Raw genomic sequence first — 19,852 nt, 5'->3', positions numbered from 1 at the left:
CACTGTTGAGTTTGGTTTGTGTACATTCAGAACTTTTTCTTTACGTATGGCTGTATAGAGAACAGTATTTTTTTCACTTGGCTGTAAATATTGTTATATTATAGCAATAATTTTTACCATACACACATACATGCAATCCTTCAACATCTTTTTTATAGAAGTATTTTAAAAATAGAAATTACTTCTTTAGTTTTGAAGATTTAGCTAAATAACATGTTTATATCTCAGAGCTTTGCAGTTTACAAAGTTCCTTCTCTATGCATTTAATCTTCAGAACAGCTTTGCAATAAAGACTTTTATCTTCCCCATTTTACAAATGAGAAAACTGGAGCTCAAGGAGGAAAAGTGACTTGTCTAAGGTTTCACAACAAGTGGTGGGGCATGGCAGGGTCTAACAAGTCCAAGTCCAGAGCGCATTCCAGCCCTCACTATTCTCTGGCTGCCTTCGATGGAGACGGAGGAGGGACAGGGAGTCTTGGTTAAAGTCATCAACAGGGCAGCATGAAAAGATGTGCCCGTAGGTAATTAAAAAACTTAAGGAACCACTATTCGGGGCCCAGACTGTCAAGAAAACTATATGATCTCTCAATTAACTGTGATCCCCCAGCAAACCTTTACTAAGTTTAAGAGGTGATAAAATGGTTTTATTTCTCCTCTTCACTGATTGGAGTCAGAGGAAGAGCTAAGTCAAAAGACAATCAGAGAGAAGAAGAAAAAAGACATCAAGTCTTCACCTCAGAGACTGTTAAATTGTACACCAGGGCAAACACATCTTTAAACTGATAGATTACTGGTCTTTTTGTTTAAACTGTATTTGTGTATAGAAAAACAATATAAATATGACTTTAAACAACTTACTGAGGTATGAGAACTTTTGACTTTGGGGAGGCAGCATACAATAGTGAAAGAAGTCTCTAAACTGGATTCAATTTCCAGGTCAACAAATTCCTAAAAATTCCTTAGTTTCCTACCCTATAGGGTTGTCCTAAACCTCACTCAAAGCTGTTAATCAGCATCCATTCCTAGTCCTCCCTTGATGTTTGTCTTTTTAAATATGGTTCCCTATCATTTCAAAAGGAAAATATTCTTTAAAGAGAAAAGCAATATAGCACACAACATTTTATTTATTTCTGACTGGAATAGCTCCTAAATGCTAGTTTGTGTTTGAAAGTAACCTTGGGCCTAAAGCCTTTTTTAAAAGACCAAGTTTGGCCATAAATTATTTAAATAAAAATTTAAAATACATCCTGACATTCAAATTAATTTCTGTTCATTGGCATAAAATCAATAATTGGTAGAATAAAGACAAATATGGAAAGCAAAAATTTTCAGTCTGGTTTAAAAATAAAATTCAAGCAATTTGAATCATCCTTGCCAATATTCTGGAGAATCAGTCTGTCTGGCAAGTGGTGTATGTAAACAAATAATCAAAGATGCCATTAAAATAAACTTTGGTATAACAGATATTACCTATTTAATAAGTACAATATATACATAGAACCCTTTTGAGAAGCTTCATTTCATACAGAAACATTTACAAAATGAACAGTATAATCAAAGGTTATCTGTACAGTGCACATATATATATATGAACTTTGGAAGATAAGTTTCATTACTACAATCAAAACGGACAGTCACATGCATTTTTAAAAAGAATTCCATTCCAGAAGAAAAATATATCTTTAATATACACATATGTCTCTTATTTTTCTGAAAATTCTTTGTTTGGATACTTTTTCATTTCTTCAGCCTGGAAAAATTTCAGGTTTCTAGTGCCACCAACTGGTATTAGTTAAAAATTAACAATTTTAGTATTAAAAAAGAATTTTTTTTTTAAAAAAAGGTTATTGAAAATAGGCTACTGGAGTTAACATTCATGAGGCAAATTAACTATATTGAATGACAACGTGATTTATAAAAATATTTTCACCCAGGGTGGCATATATAACATTTGCAATATTAACGATGTCTTATGTTTTTCTTCTACTGGTAAATCTAGGCCTAAATTTACATGTAAAAATTTTTAGAAAATAATTCATATATTGCAAAACAAAGTTTAGAAACACATATGACAACATGATTAGATTATCTTTATAAGCATAACAAAGGCATTAATAATTTACTAAAGTGGCAAAATTCTAATGCCATTTTATGGTCTTTGGATTTTTTTTTTTTTTCCTTTTCTTAAAGCATTAATTAAACCTCAAACTGTGAAAAAGTTAGGAAATGTGCAAAACCACCATGAAAACAGCAATCTGCTTTCAGCATACTTCAGCAAGAATTCATTTCCCCAAAGCTTCAGGTCCAAGAGAGATTTCTGGGCTATCTCCTTGCACACATGGATTAACCCTCTTCCAGCCTGGTTACAAGGGACTGGCCATGAGCTGCAGAGGACCAAAGACCTAATCCTATGGCCTCCCAGCTATTTTCTACAGAACATGAGCCCCAGATGTGGGAGAACTGCCCTGTCTGGTCACCAGTACAATAACAATGTCCTGAATGGTGCCTAGCGATAGTAGGTGCTCAATAGATGCACTTAATAAATGGATAAATTACATGTTAGTAGTGTGATAAAATTTAATTCCAAGCCTAATCATTTTAAATGGTTATGAAGATCAAAGTTAAAAAATCAAAACTAAACCAAAAAACAAAAAAAAAGTGCAATCTCATTCTTCTGTCCAAACCTACTATTTTCAATTCTTAAAACTTAATAGGATGAAATTGGAAGTAATATGGGACAAAGGGAGTCAAAGTTATAAAAACCATCTGAAGTGTACACATATACACAAGCACATAAATCATTTCCTTCTCAAAGAAACCAAAATATTGCTATCGAATCAAGACAGTCTTTGATGTATACAGTTAAGAAAATAAACACATATAATAAAATTTCCCCCAGATCTCACATTTATCCCAACCATTTTCCTTTTTCAGACACTCCATTTTTCTCTTCATAAATTCAATATAGTAAGAGGTAGAAGCCCTCTAAATCCTTATATCGGGAATTGTTTGTAAATCAGTACAGAGATATCTGACATATATTACATTGTTTTCACTCAATCCTGACTCATATACAAAAGGATACATTAGATACAGAAGAACAAAAGGAAAATAAAGCATTTTTTTTTCCAAAAGACTTCCTTAGTTTCTTACATTTATGGAGGGGGGAGGTTTACAACAGTCAAAATATGTTTTATAATGACTTTCTTCTAAAATTCATTCATCATTAAATATCTGCAAGTGGATGGAGCCACAAATGTTAATACTGGCATGTTTTTCTTTAATAAATGTATATGTATATAGATTTAAAAGTGTATAGACAAAAGACCTGATGGATCTGATCACTGTGTAGTCTATAACATATTTGTCTTGGAGAATAAAACAAATATTGTAGTTTACGAATCCGTACCACGTAAGAAGCCGGGAAAATTTAGTTATGTTGGCTCTCTAAATAGTCTTTAGGAGTGTCAATAGTATGTCTAGAAACAAATGGGAAAATGATTCAGATTTGATTGCACTTCCCCTCTTATTTTATTTTGATAAATTATTGGTAAAAAGAACAAGACACATTATAGTATCACTAATGCTTTTGTAACTTTTAAAAATAAAATTTCTTTGAACCTATACTTTCATTCTGAAGTGATAAGATGATATTTGCTTTTGGATAACATATAACTCAATACAGAAAAAATATGACACCACATGGAATTGTCTAATCTTTAGTAAATACACTATCTTTTTAAATAGTGTTAAAGTTGATTTTAAAAATGCTAAAACATATTAAAGGGACATTGTCACTATGAGTCCAACTTTTAGAGCCCATACAATTCTTTAACCCCAACACTAACTTCCCTTAAGGGGAGAAAAGGATAAAAAAAAAGTCCAAAACAAAAATGAGGCTTGTTCCCCATGGTAACCACAAAGAAAATACCAGAGAATGGGCAAAATTACAGGGACAGAAAGCAGAGTACAGATTATCGGGGGTGGGAGCAGGGACAGGGAGGAGTTAAAGCAAATGAATGTAGGGTTCCTCTTTGGGTTGAAGGAAAAAGTTCTAGCAATGGATGGTGGTGAGGGCACTGCAACGCTGTGAATGTGACTAATCCCACTAGTTGGTAGGTTTGGGAGGGATTGGGATGGGAAGATTTATGTGGTATATAAATTGCCAGAATTAAAAAAAAAAATGAGAAACTAAAGAGATAATGACAATTATATATAATACATGATACCAGATGGGATCTAAGAATGGAAGACAAAAGGCTTGAAAGAATATTATTGGGACATAAGAAAAAATTAGATTATTCACTGTAAGCTTTCTACTGATGTTAAATTTCTTTATTTGGCAGCTGCATTTAAGGTACTACACAAGTGAACATCCTTGCTTGTAGGAAACATACATGAAAGTATTATGTGTTCAAGGAGTTAGAGGTGTGCAACCTGCTCTTAAATGTTCAGAAAATAGATGCATAGAAGACAGAGATAGACAGAAACAAAAAAAAGATAGAATGATAGTGCAAAGACAGCAAAATGTTAAAATTGGTGGATCTGAGCATCTGGGAGAGTGAGGTGGGTTTGTTGGAGTTCTCCGTATACGAGATTTATATTATTTTTGCAACTGTCCTGTAAGTTTGAAATTATTTCAAAATTACAAGTTAAGAATAAAATGAGGCTTGCTGCAATATCTGCACACAGGCCAAGTATCCTATTACAGAAATGATATGAATATAATGAAATATGAAAAATCACATGCAGAAATCATAGTATGTGAGAAATCATAAGTGGTGAAAAAAATTCAATGACTAATATTGATATTATGTCTGGCAGACAACTTTTAATGGCAGATCTTAAATAAAGTATTATAAAAATCTGACAGATACATACATTTGGCTCCAAAATTCCTTTGGTTTTGGAGATGTAATTATTTTGTGTACTAAATAAAAAAATAGATCACATTTCTTTCAGGGAACTGTATGATTGTTTCACTACAATATGCAATTATATCAATAGGAAAGAATAGTGCTCAAATGAAATGGTTTACAGTGTCATATGCTGGTTTCTCATGGGAACTGGTTCTTCATAAATATCTTAAAACACTATTACATTTATCTTTACATTTGATGTTAGTAAAACTAATATATTTCAGTTTCAAATAGTTGACTATTCATCTCTCTGTTCTAATGATTGGATCCATTTCAGATTTGAAAATATAACTGAAGTCCACAGTAATTTTCTAAATGAACATGTTACTTAAAACCCTATTTTATATAATTGAAGATTTAAAAATTTAACTACTAACTCAAATAATTGGAATCTGAAAATATGTTTTACACTATAAATCACAAAAATTAAAAAGGAAGCTACCTAGCAGATATTGGACAGAGGCATGACAATTCATGATCATTGCTGGTTATCAATATTTAGCTTTCCTAGTGAATTTAGCTGTCCTTAAAACTAAAATTACAATGAAGAGATTTAAGTACTCATATGCATCCCTAAAACATTATCAAATGTTATCATCTGAATTTCAAAGTATTAGAAATTTTATCATTTCTTTAGATTTCTTGATGTTGGAGGAATAGCATGTTACTTATTGAATGAGTAACACTTGTGTTTTCATGCATAATTTTAAAATACTGACTCATTTTTGACATTATATACTTTAAGGGAAAGAAATACGGAAAAGGGGTTTTAAAAGCCCTTGTAGTAATATTCAGCACTTCATATGACTGTTAGCAATTAAATTAAGTTTTCTTTATTCAATAATAGGCTGCTGTATTGCACCATACAAAAACAAATGTCATCAAAGCTTATATTCTTTCAGTATACACAAGAATGCATTTATATTGTGAAAGGATACTTTCTGTACAGATGAAGCAAAACATGTTCTACTGGGTGACACACAAAGCAGGGGACAGTTTCCAATAATACTGGTCAGCAGCACCTGCTCCTTGGGTGGCTTCTGTTTACTCTGTGTTAGATCTTCATCCCCTGTTCCAATTCATGCTGGTATTTGATAAGGCGTTCTATTTCTGTTCCAAGTGTCTGTAGATTTTCCTTTTATAAATGGAAGAAGGGGGAGGAGAAAACAGAACTATCAAGTATGATAAATAAAGAGACTCATCTTGAACTATTTTTGCCTAAAAATTTGAAACAGAAAGAGGGATGATTAGTTTTAAATAGTATTTGAGACAAACTAGGCACACAGCACTGTTTTCACTGAAGTAGTCCTGTCCATTTCAAAGACACACAACCCTGAAGCTACAGCAATTTTCAGTGCATAAAATTATTACTTACTAGACTTCAAAAATTATTTTTTAAATCCCTTAATATCAAGGTCCAAACACAGCATAAATAGAATAGTTGGGATAGATAATAGCTTCAAAAAAATAAACCTCGAAAACACATTAGAAAATAAGTGCTTCAATCTTAAAACAATCCTGTTTCAGCAATTAATTACATTATAATTATAATATTTGTCAAAGTTCACCCATTGCCAATCTCAGTTTGTTTTTAAAAACAATGAACCTATACCCAAAGAAAACAACTCATCTTAAGTGTCTATCCAATAACTAAACTGAATTTTCTCTATTCATCTTTCCTCATTGGTTTAAAAAATAATATTTTTTAAAAAGAGAAAAACACAAATTTTATCTGTAAATGGCTACCTTGTGTTATGGAAACAGTACAACTATGTGCTGGATCAGACTATGAAAGTGACATGTTTATTATTAACATGTTTACTGGTCGATAAGTAAATGAGCAACACAAATACCTTCAAAGTGATATTTTTTAGTAATGTATCCTCTAAAACAGCCTGTAATTTTCGGTTGATCTCCAGAGAGAGTTCCAGTGTTAACCCACTATCTGCTGGATGGGATGTATATAAAGATGCCATGATGCCGCCCCGTCGACTTAAATGGACTTTGTTAAAATCAGACGCCTCTGAAGAAAGTGTACCTGATTCTTCCCGTAAAATGTAACTCTGAATTATTCTGCAAAACAAAACATTATCAGTTGTGTACTGATACTTGTGAACTGCAGTTTTAACAGTACAGAATTAAAACCACTGGAGTTTTCAAGAGTCAACTAATAATAGGCATAAAGATGATTAACATAAAATAAATATCTATTAGGTTAATAGAAATACACTGAATATGAAAGGAATTTTCCTTCTGAGGCTGGTTTCTTAAATGATTTCATTTTTGTTCTAACATGGTGTTTAGACTAAAAACATATAAATGCTGCTTTTCTATTTCTTCCCCTATTACTTTAATCAAAATAGTTGGACAATTTCTTTATTGCTCAGATTTCAGTTATAAAGTTTTCTACTTTCCTGTTTTTTAAACTTAGAACTCCATTTTACTCTTTTTCTTTTAAAAGTCATGAGTAAACTTCTGCATATCTAAAAGTATTTCAAAATAAAAATTCAAAAGTCATGGGTAAAGTCCGCCAATAAAAAGAAAATTCTTATTTAAATGAATATGGCATTTGTGAAAGGAACTTGGTACCATACAGACTCTGGAGCAAGTGAGGTCTGGGTTTGGATCTTTAGCATTAAGTGGGTCACTTACAGGCTAAGTGGTGACCTTGGAACATTTAGTTATTTGATATGAGCCCCAATGAACTCATCTGCAAAATTACAGAACCCACTCTCTCACTGAGTAGTTAAGGCTTCAGCGAGCTGTTATAAAGCAACAGGCACAGTGCCTTATATTTAGTAGGTGCCCCCCAATAAACTGCCCCACTATTTCCTATTAAACAGGACAACAAATTCACAACCACATATATTTCTTGGAGCCATAATCATAAAAATATAACGGAACGAACCTAAGTAGACCATCATCTTATTTAAGCTCTAAAATTATTTTAGTACCTAAAAAGAATTAACATCTTCTGAACCTTACATTGCCTTAAAGGAAAGACCTGTGTTTCATTCATCTATTTCCAAAAATCTAGATCCATAAAAGATGGGGAACTGAGTGACTATAACTAAGAATTATTTTTTGAAAGGTAGGTTCTTGATATAATTAATTTGAAAACAGGAACATAATCTTATAGACAATGCTATTTTGAACAGAGATTATGCTACCATGATGATACACACTTTGTTTTTTTCCTAATTTCTTCCACCAATTGTTTTATGTGGTCCTCCATAAATTCTATCTTTTCATTCTTCCGGGCATGTGCTTTCTGCAGCCTTACTATCCTCTCAATCAACATAGCCTTGTCTACTTCTGGAAAGTTATCCACAGCTACTGAGGACCCAGTATTTTCTGGAGATCGATCTTCTGCACTGCTTCGAGCATTAAGGGACCCTGAAGACAAAAAAGTCAGTTTAGATATTATTCTTAGCCTAGAATCACTTCTTGTCTCATAAATATTATTTGTTTCAGTGTCATTTTCAAATATGCAATCTACCAGAGTTGGGCACAGAACCCAAAACAGGACTTGAGTTCTTTTTTCTGAATACACTGATGACAAAGGTATCAAAAGGATCTATTATGTCTCTCAGGGATAGTATGAGAAGTGAGAATAGAGAAAGAAGAAACTCAAGAAAAAGAATAACAAGTCTAAAGTTAGCCCAAAATTAAACCATAAAAGGAATAACAGAAAAAGAAAAAAAGAGAAAGAAAAAAAGATGTAATAGAATATAGTAGTTAAGCTCTGGAGCCAGCCTGCCTAGGTTCAAATCCCTCTCCTTCACTTACTGCTGTGTGATTTTTGGACAAAGTTAGTTAACCCTCTGTGGCTTGCCTACTTCATCTTAAAATGGGAATAATATTACTTAGGATTGTTATCCTCATTTAAATGAGTTAATATACGTGAAGTGCTTAGAGCAATGCCTAGCATACAGTAAGCACTATGTAAGTATAGCTATTAGTTTAATCAACATCAGTGAAAAGAATTTCTCATCCTCTTTTCCCTGCAAAGATATTTTTTTCAATCCCATTTTGTATATTTAAGAGACGTTATATATCTTATCCAAGGTCATACAACGAATAAATGGTGGAGCTGGGTTCTAAATACATATCTGTAATTTCAAAACCCACCTTCTTTCTATTACACAATTCTTCCACCTATTGTAACAGTTGATGATTGGTTTTCTAATGTGCAACGCCTGAGAAGCTGTATGGTATACAGGGGCATGTCATGACTGTGGAGGTGGAGAGTTCTGTCACTGTGTGGATTTTGTAACTGCTCTGAATCACGGTCTCCTCATCCATAAAACCTACATCACTAGGCTATTCTGCAGAGTAAATGATATGTTATGTATAAAGTGCTGAGCAAGTGTCCAGGCATTCCAAAAATAATACCATCACATCCTAACGGACATAAAACAGATTTAAAAGCACATCAATTTTTTGCTAATAACCATTTTCACAATGGTATCAATAATTTTATAGTCTCAATTCATTTTAAAATTCACTTTAAACTATAAGCATATTTTTCATGGGAAAAGTTAAAAGATTTAAAATACATATATATAAAAATTTTGATAATGATGACATTTCATTAGTTCTCAGGTGTTAAAAAATACTATAAAAGTAAAGAGAAAAAGAGAGAGACAGCATACTACAACAAATTTATATAAATGGACACAAATCTAAATTTAAAAAATGGACAAGGAAGTTGTTGGGAGGAATAAAGAAGCAGGTAAGAAGAAAGCAGGAGGTCCGGGGCAAGATGGCGGCATAGAGCAGAGTGGAAGCTAAGTAGTCCCCCTGGAACAACTACAAAAAACCAGGAACAACTAGCAAATAATCCAGAATAACTGTGAGGGGACAAACAAGACAATCCACACATCACACACCAACCTGAATTGGGAGGAATGCCCAAGATCACAGCATAAAATCTGTAAGTAAAACCTGCGGATCCAAGTTGCGAGACCCCCTCCCCCATAGCCCGAGCTGCAAAGCCTCATAGTGCCAGAGAGAAGCTCTCTCCCAGCAAGCGAATATAGCTCAGCTGAGCTCCAACTGGAGTTTGAAGTAGTGAGTGTGAACTGCTCACTACAGGTATGCATTCCCAAAAAAACAGACAGAGGCTTTGGGTGACGACTGACCTTGGAGAGCCGGAGGGTCGCCTTGGACTGGGTCTGAAGGGGACAATCTGTTTCTTTTTCGGCTCAGTGGAGAAAGCCCCAGTCATTTTCAGTTTCCAGGGCTGTGACTCGGGGAAGGGTGGAGACAGCACAAGCAGAGAGAGAGACCACTGAAATGCTAATGACCTCCACCTGGGGGGTCTGTCTTCTTTAGGAGGAAAAGGGTGGGGCCCTTTCCATTCAGAACCAGACCCCAGAGCCTGGGGGAACACAGCCATACCTCCTCACATCAGTCAAGAATTATAGGCTAACAGGCATGACCTGCTGGGCCGAAAAGCACAGTGACCTGAGGCATCACAGGGTGGAGAAATTTTCTAAGACACACCCTCAGGGAAACCAGATACTGAATATTTCTTCCCTCTGGGACCTGCGCCTGTTCTGGTCTGGGAAAACCTGATTTGGATAACCAAGGAAACCATGCCTAGACAACAGAAAATTACAACCTACACTAAGAAAAACAAAGTTATGGCCCAGTCAAAGGAACAAACGTACACTTCAACTGAGATACAGGAATTTAAACAACTAATGCTAAATCAATTCAAAAAGTTTAGAGAAGATATTGCAAAAGAGATAGAGGCTGTAAAGGAAACACTGGGCATATATAAGGCAGAAATCGAAAGTTCAAAAAAACAACTAGTAGAATCTATGGAAATGAAAGGCACAACACAAGAGATGAAAGACACAATGGAAACATACAACAGCAGATCTCAAGAGGCAGAAGAAAACACTCAGGAACTGGAGAACAAAACACCTGAAAGCCTACACGCGAAGGAGCAAGATGGAGAAAAGAATGAAAAAATATGAGCAACGTCTCCGGGAACTCAAGGATGAAACAAAGTACCATAATGTATGTATCATTGGTGTCCCAGAAGAAGAGAAGGGAAAAGGGGAAGAAGCAATAATAGAGGAAATAGTTAATGAAAATTTCCCATCTCTTATGAAAGACATAAAATTACAGATCCAAGAAGCACAGCGTACTCCAAACAAAGAGATATGAATAGGCCTACGCCAAGACACTTAATAATCAGATTAACAAATGTCAAAGACAAAGAGAGAATCCTGAAAGCAGCAAGAGAAAAGCAATCCATTACATACAAAGGAAGCTTAATAAGACTATGTGCGGATCTCTCAGCAGAAACCATGGAGGCAAGAAGGAAGTGGTGTGACATATTTAAGATACTGAAAGAGAAAAACCACGAACCAAGAATCCTATATCCAGCAAAGCTGTCCTTCAAATATGAGGGAGAGCTCAAAATATTTTCTGACAAACAGACAATGAGAGACTTTGTGAACAAGACACCCACCCTACAGGAAATGCTAAAGGGAGCACTACAGGGCGATAGAAGACAGGAGTGTGTGGTTTGGAACACAATTTTGGGAGATGGCAGCACAACAATGTAAGTACACTGAACAAAGATAACTATGAATATGGTTGAGAGAGGAAGGTGGGGAGCATGTGAGACACCACAGGAAAGGAGGAAAGATAAAGACTGGGACTGTGTAACTTGGTGAAATCTAGAGTATTCAACAATTGTGATAAAATTTACAAATATGTTCTTTTATGAGGGAGAACAAGCAAATGTCAGCCTTGCAAGGTGTTAAAAATGGGGAGGCATTGGGGAAGGGATGCAATCAGCATAAACTAGAGACTGCAACTAATAGAATCATTGTATTATGCTTCCTTTAATGTAACAAAGGTGATATACCAAGGTAAATGCAGATAAGAGGGGGGGATAGGGGAGGCATGTTAGACACTTGACATTGGTGGTATTGTCTGATTCTTTATTCTACTTTGATTTAAGGTTATTTTTCCTTTTGCTGCTTCCTAGCTGTCATTTTTTTTTCCTCTTTCTTTTGCCTCTCTACCTTCTTTGACTCTCCCTCCTGCCTTGTGGAAGAAATGTAATTGCCCTTATATAGATAGTGAAGGTGGTGAACACATAAATATATGACCATACAGAGAACCATCGATTATTTACTTAGGATGGAATGTATGGTGAGTGAACAAAACCATATTAAAAAAAAAAATGGGTTGATGACAAAACCTCGAGGGCAATATACTGAGTGAAATAAGCCAGACACATAAGGACAATTATTGCAGGGTCTCACTGATAGGAACTAATTATAATATGTAAACTCATAGACATGAAATATAAGGTACCAAGATATAGGACGAGGCTTAAGAATGGGGAGCGGTTGCTTAGTATTAGCAGAATGTTCAATTAGGATGAACATTAATTGTTTGGAAATGAACAGGGGTGTTGGTAGCAAGATGTGAGAATAACTAACAGCGCCGAATGGTGTGTAAATGAGGTGGAAAGGGGAAGCTCAGAGTCATATATGTCACTAGAAGGAAAGCTGGAGGTCAAAAGATGGAATGTATAAAACTGAATTCTATGGTGGGCAATGTCCATGATCAACTGTACAAATACTAGAAATCGCTTCCACGAACCAGAACAAATGTATGACAATACAATTAGAAGTTAATAATAGAGGGGCATATAGGGAAGAAATATATACTTATTGCAAACTATATACTACAGTTAGTAGTATTTCAACATTTTTTTCATAAACAGCAACAAATGTACTATACCAATACTATGAGTCAACAATTGAGGGGGGTTGGTTAGGGATAGGGGAGGATTAGAGTTTCCTTTTCTTTTTTTCTTTTTTCATCTTTCACTTTATTTCTTGTCTGGAGTAATGAAAAGTTTCTAAAAATTGAACAAAAATTAAGTGTGATGGATGCACAGCTGTATGAGGGTACCCAGGGGCAAGTGATTGTACACTTTGGATCTTTGGATAATTGAATGGTATCTGAACAATCTCAATAAAAATAAAAATAAATAAAAAAAAAGAAGAAGAAAGCAGGGAGATAGATGGGAAACTTGAAACCCAGGGTAATGAATAGAACTGGGACACATAACTGAAACATCTTTACAATACAATTACATACAACCAGCACTTTCTGTAATTCAAAATGGAAGAAAAGCATATCAATAATTTTTTAAAATGAAAAAATGCTATTTCTTTTTATAGTCAATTGCTAAGTAACAACTAAAAGCATTCTTTTTTTTACCTGATGAACTGGAACGACTTCCCATGCTGCTGACTTCTTTATCATAGCTTCCACTCTCAACCTGATCTAACTTTCTTCGTGCTATAAGAAAAAGTAATGTATTACTTGTGATAATTATTATGACCATTTGCTCCCACCATCTCTGATTTTCACTGCTAGAATCACTTAGTCAAAAATGCCATAGACAACAAGAGAAAGTTCTTCAATACACACTTTAGATAGAAGGGTTGAAGGTTTATTTATTCATATAAAATGATATCTGGAAATACACAAGTCAAGTACAAAATCTATGGAAACAGCAGTATAACAACTGAAACTGGAACTGGGTAAGTATAATAAACTCAGCTTTTGGTGTTCAAGCTACTTGTGAGCCCTGAAAGATTCAGAAGATCTCTACAATAAGAGAAGTCCTTTCATTTGCCCCAAATTTCCCTTCAATTACATCTATAAGAATAATCTGAATTCTTATGGCAAATATCTGAAAATATTCATATTAAGAAAATGCTAAGTGTCTGATCTTAATACTATATTTCATTCTATTTTAACACTAATAAAGTAGTGGGAAACAGTGCAGAGGAATAGGAGAGTACATGTCTTATTCATCTTGGTATCCCAAGCACATAGCACAGACACCAATAATTACAAAAATTTCTTAAATAAAAGATATCAGGGATCCAGTCCTAGCTGTCAACCATGGAGTTCAAGTTATTTATAACCCTTCTGGGTCTCAGTTTTCTATAGGGTGAAGGGTTTGGTCTCAATGGTCTCTAATTTAATGGTCTCTAAAATGGGTGCAAGTACTCTTGAAGCTACACGAGATAATTTATAGGGATGTGTAGGAAGAAAATATTAGAACTTCTATTTATATATCCTTTTAAATTTCAATTTAATATGTTTTCTAATGTTCATAAGATAGAGTAGTACATGTTTATAATTTATAAACATATATAAATTGGAGAACAACTGCTCAAACAGAAGAATGTAATCAAAAGAATTTAGACATTACTGCTGTAAATGTACTTTCCAATTCCTGTATTCTGTGATCCTGGGATTAAATGTCGTTTAGCACAGAACTGCAAGAAGTTTAACCATTTGGTTTATGAACTTAATACATTAAAAAGAACAAATGGCTTCATCATAATGCAGTAGAACCAGATGTAAAATATATTTTTTCTATAAAATCCTTAGTGATTTAAAGAAACAAAAACATTTAAGATCTAAGTTTGGAAGAATTTTATACCTTGCTGAAGTTGTTTGGTAAGATCCTTGATACTAGAAGCATGTTTACGTCTTTGAGTTACTAATTCATCTTTTAATTCTTCTACCTGGGTACTCAATGTTTTAACTTCTGTTCGTCTACAAGTGAGTTCAGCTTGCAGAGTCTGGACTTCCTCTTTTTGCAGTTTTTCTTCTTTTAACAATCTACTTTCCTGAATATTAAATAAGATTAAAAAAACACACCAATATTTCACTATTTATTTCCATTACTGCTCAGTTTAAAATATTAAAAATACAAGGTCCATTATAGTAGACATTCCTTATTAGGTTTTGTTTACTGAGCTACTCTAATTCCTCATATAACAATGCAGAGGGATGCACTATAATGAATTTCATTCTACACAAAAAAAAACAATATATGATACAGTGTTTCGAAGTTTTGGTCCAAAGTTTCAAATTACTTTTTTTAGTAAATTGAAGACATCCTCATAACTTGGAAATATTAAGCCATTTTGAAACCATAAAAAATCCAAAGGTATTTAAAGCACCTTTAAAAAATAAATAGTGATACCTGTGAAGAATGGCAGAAACTCTGGTTTTCTTACTTTCAAAAGTGAAGGACTTCATAATAATTTTAGGGAGACATTTTATTATAAATTACATTAGTCAAAAGGAATAACTGACATTTCTAACAGTATCTGAAATTACCAGAAAGTCAGAGCCAATAGAGAAGAGCTATCACTAATTTTACACTGTTAGGGAAATTTAATTTGTGCTTTTTGCTTTTACAGATTAAGTACACATTTATACTTACCAAATTAAAATTTGTCTGTTTCATTTGTTCACACTGGCTTTGTAACTCACTTTCACTACAGGAAAGTTTATCAAATTGTGACTGCAAAGAATTAGATTCAGACTGAAGCTGTGCATTCTTACTAGTGAGCTTTTCTGTAAACAGTAGTAGCTCAGATTCTCTTTTCCTACTGCCTTCAATGTCTTTCTGTAGGTCATTAATCAAAGAATTAAGACTTTCCACTTCTTCCTTCAAATTTTCAATTTCTTGTTTACCTCTAAAAAACAAAGTTTATATTTAAGAAAAATCAAACTATTAAAAGACATTAAATTAATGGCTTTGGAATTTTCATCTATTGAAATGCTTTACAAAGGTACTTTAATTCATTTGTTCAAATATTTATGAATGCCTAATATATGCCAGAAACTAAGAGCTAAGGATATAGGTGAGCAAGACTGATATGACTTCTGCTTGACTTCAATCAAGTGGGAAAATGAGATGTGTGATAAAACATTTTTAATGATGAAAGCAGAGAGCCAGGTCATCTAACCTAGCATAGGTGATGTGTAAACTAATACCTAAAGCAGGGTTGGCAAATTTTTCCCATAAAAGGCCAGGCAGTTAACAATTTAAGCTTTGGGGCTGTATGATCTTTGTTGCAACTGTTCAACTCTGCCAAAGTAGCATGAAAGCAGCATAGACAGTAAGTGAATAAGCGTGGCTACGTTTGAATAAAACCTTAATTACAAAAACAGGCAGTGGACTGGATTTGGCTTATGGGCCATAGTTTGCTGGCCCCTGACTCAAAGGAAAAGCAGGAGTCAGTGGGGGTACAAAATACATTTCAGGTAGAGGGAAAAGCACACGCTAAATCTGAGAAGGGAACAAGAGAATGACTTCTTATACGTACTAAAAGATATTCTGTATTGGTGAAGGTGGGGACCACACTGTATCACTAGCACCTAATGCAACGTTTGTTACATAGGAGAATATCAATAAACACTTGTTAACTATGGTTGAAATACAAGAGGGAAAAAGGGGAAGGTGCAGAGGGAGAATCAAGGGGCAAGTCACTAATGGTCTGACAAGCCATGTTAAGGCATTTGAACTCATTAGGTAATATCTGAGGCAATGGTAAATCACTGAAAGGATGTAAGTAGATTTGCTTTTTAAAAAGATTATACTGGCAAAAAAACACCTCCATGAAAAATACTAGATGAGAATCAGAAAGTGACCCAGAACACCAGTTCCAGCGTAGCACCAGCCAGACAAGTTCTGCTAAATCTACAGGGACCCTGGATTTGGTGAAACCAGGAGTCTGCATTCTGAAACAAGTAAGTGAGTCGGCTAAAAGTCCCTCGGCTGTGCTGCGGTGTGGAGAAATGGTGGGCTGGTGTTTGGAGACGGACTAGTCCTTAAAAAAAAAAAAAAAAAAAAAAGCCCGGGAGCAGCCGTGGATACAACGGGGAGAGCCGCTCAGTGAAGCACGGTGGGAGCGGGCTGGGCTAATGCCTCAGTGTCTGGTGTGGATACCCCTTCCCACACCTGCTGATGATTGTCTTGGGGCCAGGGGAGCAAAGGGCAGCCAAAAGGAGTAAAAAACCCACCACTTGCAGCCATCTCCCCGGCAGGCTGGGGACACTCCTGCCCGAGGCCGGAACCACAGCCCAGAGCTGTGCCAAGAAACCCAGTGTGATGGGGAGTCTTTCCCACAGCACCACAGACATGCCACAATATCGGCCGCGGACAGTGGCCTCTAATACACCCGGAGCTGGGAGGGCGGAGCTGTGCAAAAAGGGGGAAGTTAAAGCATCCCATTCAATCATCTTTGAAGTGGGCTGGGAACGCCCTTGCATGGCCCAGCAGCCCAGGGCTTCCCTGGAGGCCAGCACACACTTGTGATGTGGCGCGGCCCTCCCTCAGTGGAGGTCCTGGAAGAGCACAGCAGGGAAGAGGGACCTGTTTGGAAATCCCAGAGAACCTACGCCAATACCAAGGACTTGTGGGTCAGTGGCAGAGACAATCTGTGGCAAGACTGAAATGAAGGCTTAGAGTCTTGTATCAGCCTCAAATCTCTGGCAACAGCTGGGAGGTATGATTATTAAAGCTGCTCTCCCTTCCTAACCGCTCAGACACATGCCCCTCATTCAGGGCGGACAGCACCAACAACACACCCAAACTTGGTGCACCAATTGAACCCCACAAGAATCAGATCCCCACACACCACAAAGACAAAGTTGGGGAGAACTGACTTGAGGGGAATAGGTGACTCACAGATGCCATCTGCTGGTTAGAGAACGTGTACGCCACCAAGCTGCAGTTCTGACAAATTAGAGATCAAGTAAAGCAAATGCCAAGAGGCCAAAAACAACAGAAAATCTTAAAGCATATGATAAAATCAGACAATATGGAGAACCCAAACCCAAACACCCAAATCAAAAGATCAGAAGACACATAGTACTTGGCACAATTAATCAAAGAACTACAGACAGGCAACGAGAGCATGGCACAGGATATAAAGGACATGAAGAAGAGCATGGCACAGGATATAAAGGTCATAAAGAAGACCCTAGAAGAGCATAAAGAAGAAATTGCAAAAGTCAATAAAAAAACAGAAGATCTTATGGAAATTAAAGAAACTGTAGGCCAAATTAAAAAGACTCTGGATACTCATAATACAAGATTAGAGGAAGCTGAACAACAACTCAGCCTCCTTGAGGACCACAGAACAGAAAATGAAAGAACAAAAGAAAGAATGGGGAAAAAAATCAAAAAAATCGAAATGGATCTCAGGGATATGATAGATAAAATAAAACATCCAAATTTAAGACTCATTGGTGTCCCAGAAGGGGAAGAGAAGGGTAAAGGTCTATAAAGAGTATTCAAAGAAATTGTTAGGGAAAACTTCCCAAACCTTCTACACAATATAAATACACAAAGCATAAATGCCCAGCGAACTCCAAATAGAATAAATCCAAATAAACCCACTCCAAGACATATTCTGATCAGACTGTCAAATACTGAAGAGAAGGAACAAGTTCTGAAAGCAGCAAGAGAAAAGCAATTCACCACATACAAAGGAAACAACATAAGACTAAGTAGTGACTACTCAGCAGCCACCATGGAGGCGAGAAGGCAGTGGCATGACATATTTAAAACTCTGAGAGAGAAAAATTTCCAACCAAGAATACTTTATTCAGCAAAACTCTCCTTCAAATTTGGAGAGCTTAAATTTTTCAGAGACAAACAAATGCTGAGAGATTTTGCTAATAAAAGACCTGCCCTACTTCAGATACTAAAGGGAGCCCTGCCGACAAAGAAACAAAGAAAGGAGAGAGAGAGATAGAGAATTTTAACAGACATATATAGAATATTACATCCCAGGTCACTGGGACACACATTTTTCTCTAGTGATCATGGATCTTTCTCCAGAATGGACCATATGCTGGGACATAAAAACAAGCCTCAATAAATTAAAAAAAAAAAAAAAAAAAAAAAAGAATTTGTTCAAAGCACATTTTCTGACAGCAGTGGAATACAAATAGAAGTCAATAACCATCAGAGACTTGGAGAAGTCACAAACACCTGGAGGGTAAAAATGAGGGGGAGATGAAAACATTTCTGGATAATCAAAAGCTGAGGGACTTCATCACCAGTAGATCAGTCCTATAAGAAATGCTAAAGGGAGCTGAGCAGGCTGAAAGGAAGGGACACTAAACAATGGGCTGAAACTACATGAAGAAATAAAGATTTCCAGTAAAGATCACATGGTAAATATAAATACCAATACTACTGTATTTTTGATTTGTAACTCCACTATTTACTTCCTACAGAATCTAAAACACATAAACTGTCATAATAAATCAGTGGTTTTGAACTCAATGTAAAATATGTAATTTTTGACAAGAAGTACATAAAGGTGGGGGAATGATGGATGGAGTATAGGAACATAGTTTATGTGTCATATTGAAGTTAAGTTGGTATCAAAGAAAAACAAGATTGTTATAGATTTAAGATGTTAAATTTAAGCCCCACGGTAAACACCAACAAAGTATCAGAGAATATGACCATTGAGATGAAAAGTAGAGTATGCGTTATGAGAAGTGGGGGAAGGGGCAATGGGGAGTTAAGAAATGAGTGTAGGATTTCTGTTTGGGGTGAAGGGAAACTTCTAGAAATGGATGGTGGGAAGGTGATAGCATTGCAACATTCTAAATGTGATTAATCCCACTAATGGAATGCTAGGGAAGGGGTGGAATGGGAAGATTTAGCCTATATATATGTTTCCACAATTGGAAAAAAAAAAAAAAGACAGTCTAAATAGATGACAATTAAATGCCAAGGATGATCCTGGATGGGATATGAGGATGGAAGAGAGGAGGCTCAAAGGGACACAGATGGGACATAAGACAAAAAAAAAAAAAAAAAAAGGAAATACAGGATGTAAGCTTCGTATCAATGTTGAATTTCTTGAACTTCTTAGCTGCGCTTAATGGGATTACATAAAAGAATGTTCCTGTCCATGGGAAAGGTATATGTGAATTATAATGTTTGTTCAAAGACATGTGCAGCTTGCTCTCATATCTCATCATCAATAGATGATGGATGATAGGGAGGGAGAGAGGGAGGGAGAGAGGGAGGGAAAGAAAGAAATGCTGGT

The 19,852-nt window shown here is 35.5% G+C and overlaps 1 protein-coding gene across 1 annotated transcript in view; it reads right to left on the bottom strand.

Moving 5' to 3' along the window:
• Positions 1–1,450: 1,450 nt before the first annotated feature.
• CCDC186 (coiled-coil domain containing 186) overlaps positions 1,451–19,852 on the bottom strand; it is a 56,109-nt gene continuing 37,707 nt past the window's right edge. Inside the window, exons 11-16 of the mRNA XM_037804622.1 lie at positions 15,214–15,469; positions 14,422–14,611; positions 13,182–13,262; positions 8,105–8,315; positions 6,773–6,992; positions 1,451–6,054 (exon numbers count right to left, since the gene is read on the bottom strand). Of these exons, the coding sequence (XP_037660550.1) occupies positions 5,974–6,054; positions 6,773–6,992; positions 8,105–8,315; positions 13,182–13,262; positions 14,422–14,611; positions 15,214–15,469 (1,039 nt within the window). The 3' untranslated portion in view covers positions 1,451–5,973. The remainder of the gene's footprint in view (positions 6,055–6,772; positions 6,993–8,104; positions 8,316–13,181; positions 13,263–14,421; positions 14,612–15,213; positions 15,470–19,852) is intronic.

This window comes from Choloepus didactylus, chromosome 15 (genome assembly GCF_015220235.1).
Source record: "Choloepus didactylus isolate mChoDid1 chromosome 15, mChoDid1.pri, whole genome shotgun sequence".
Classification (NCBI taxonomy): domain Eukaryota; kingdom Metazoa; phylum Chordata; class Mammalia; order Pilosa; family Megalonychidae; genus Choloepus; species Choloepus didactylus.
This window is presented reverse-complemented; position numbering and strand designations above follow the sequence as displayed.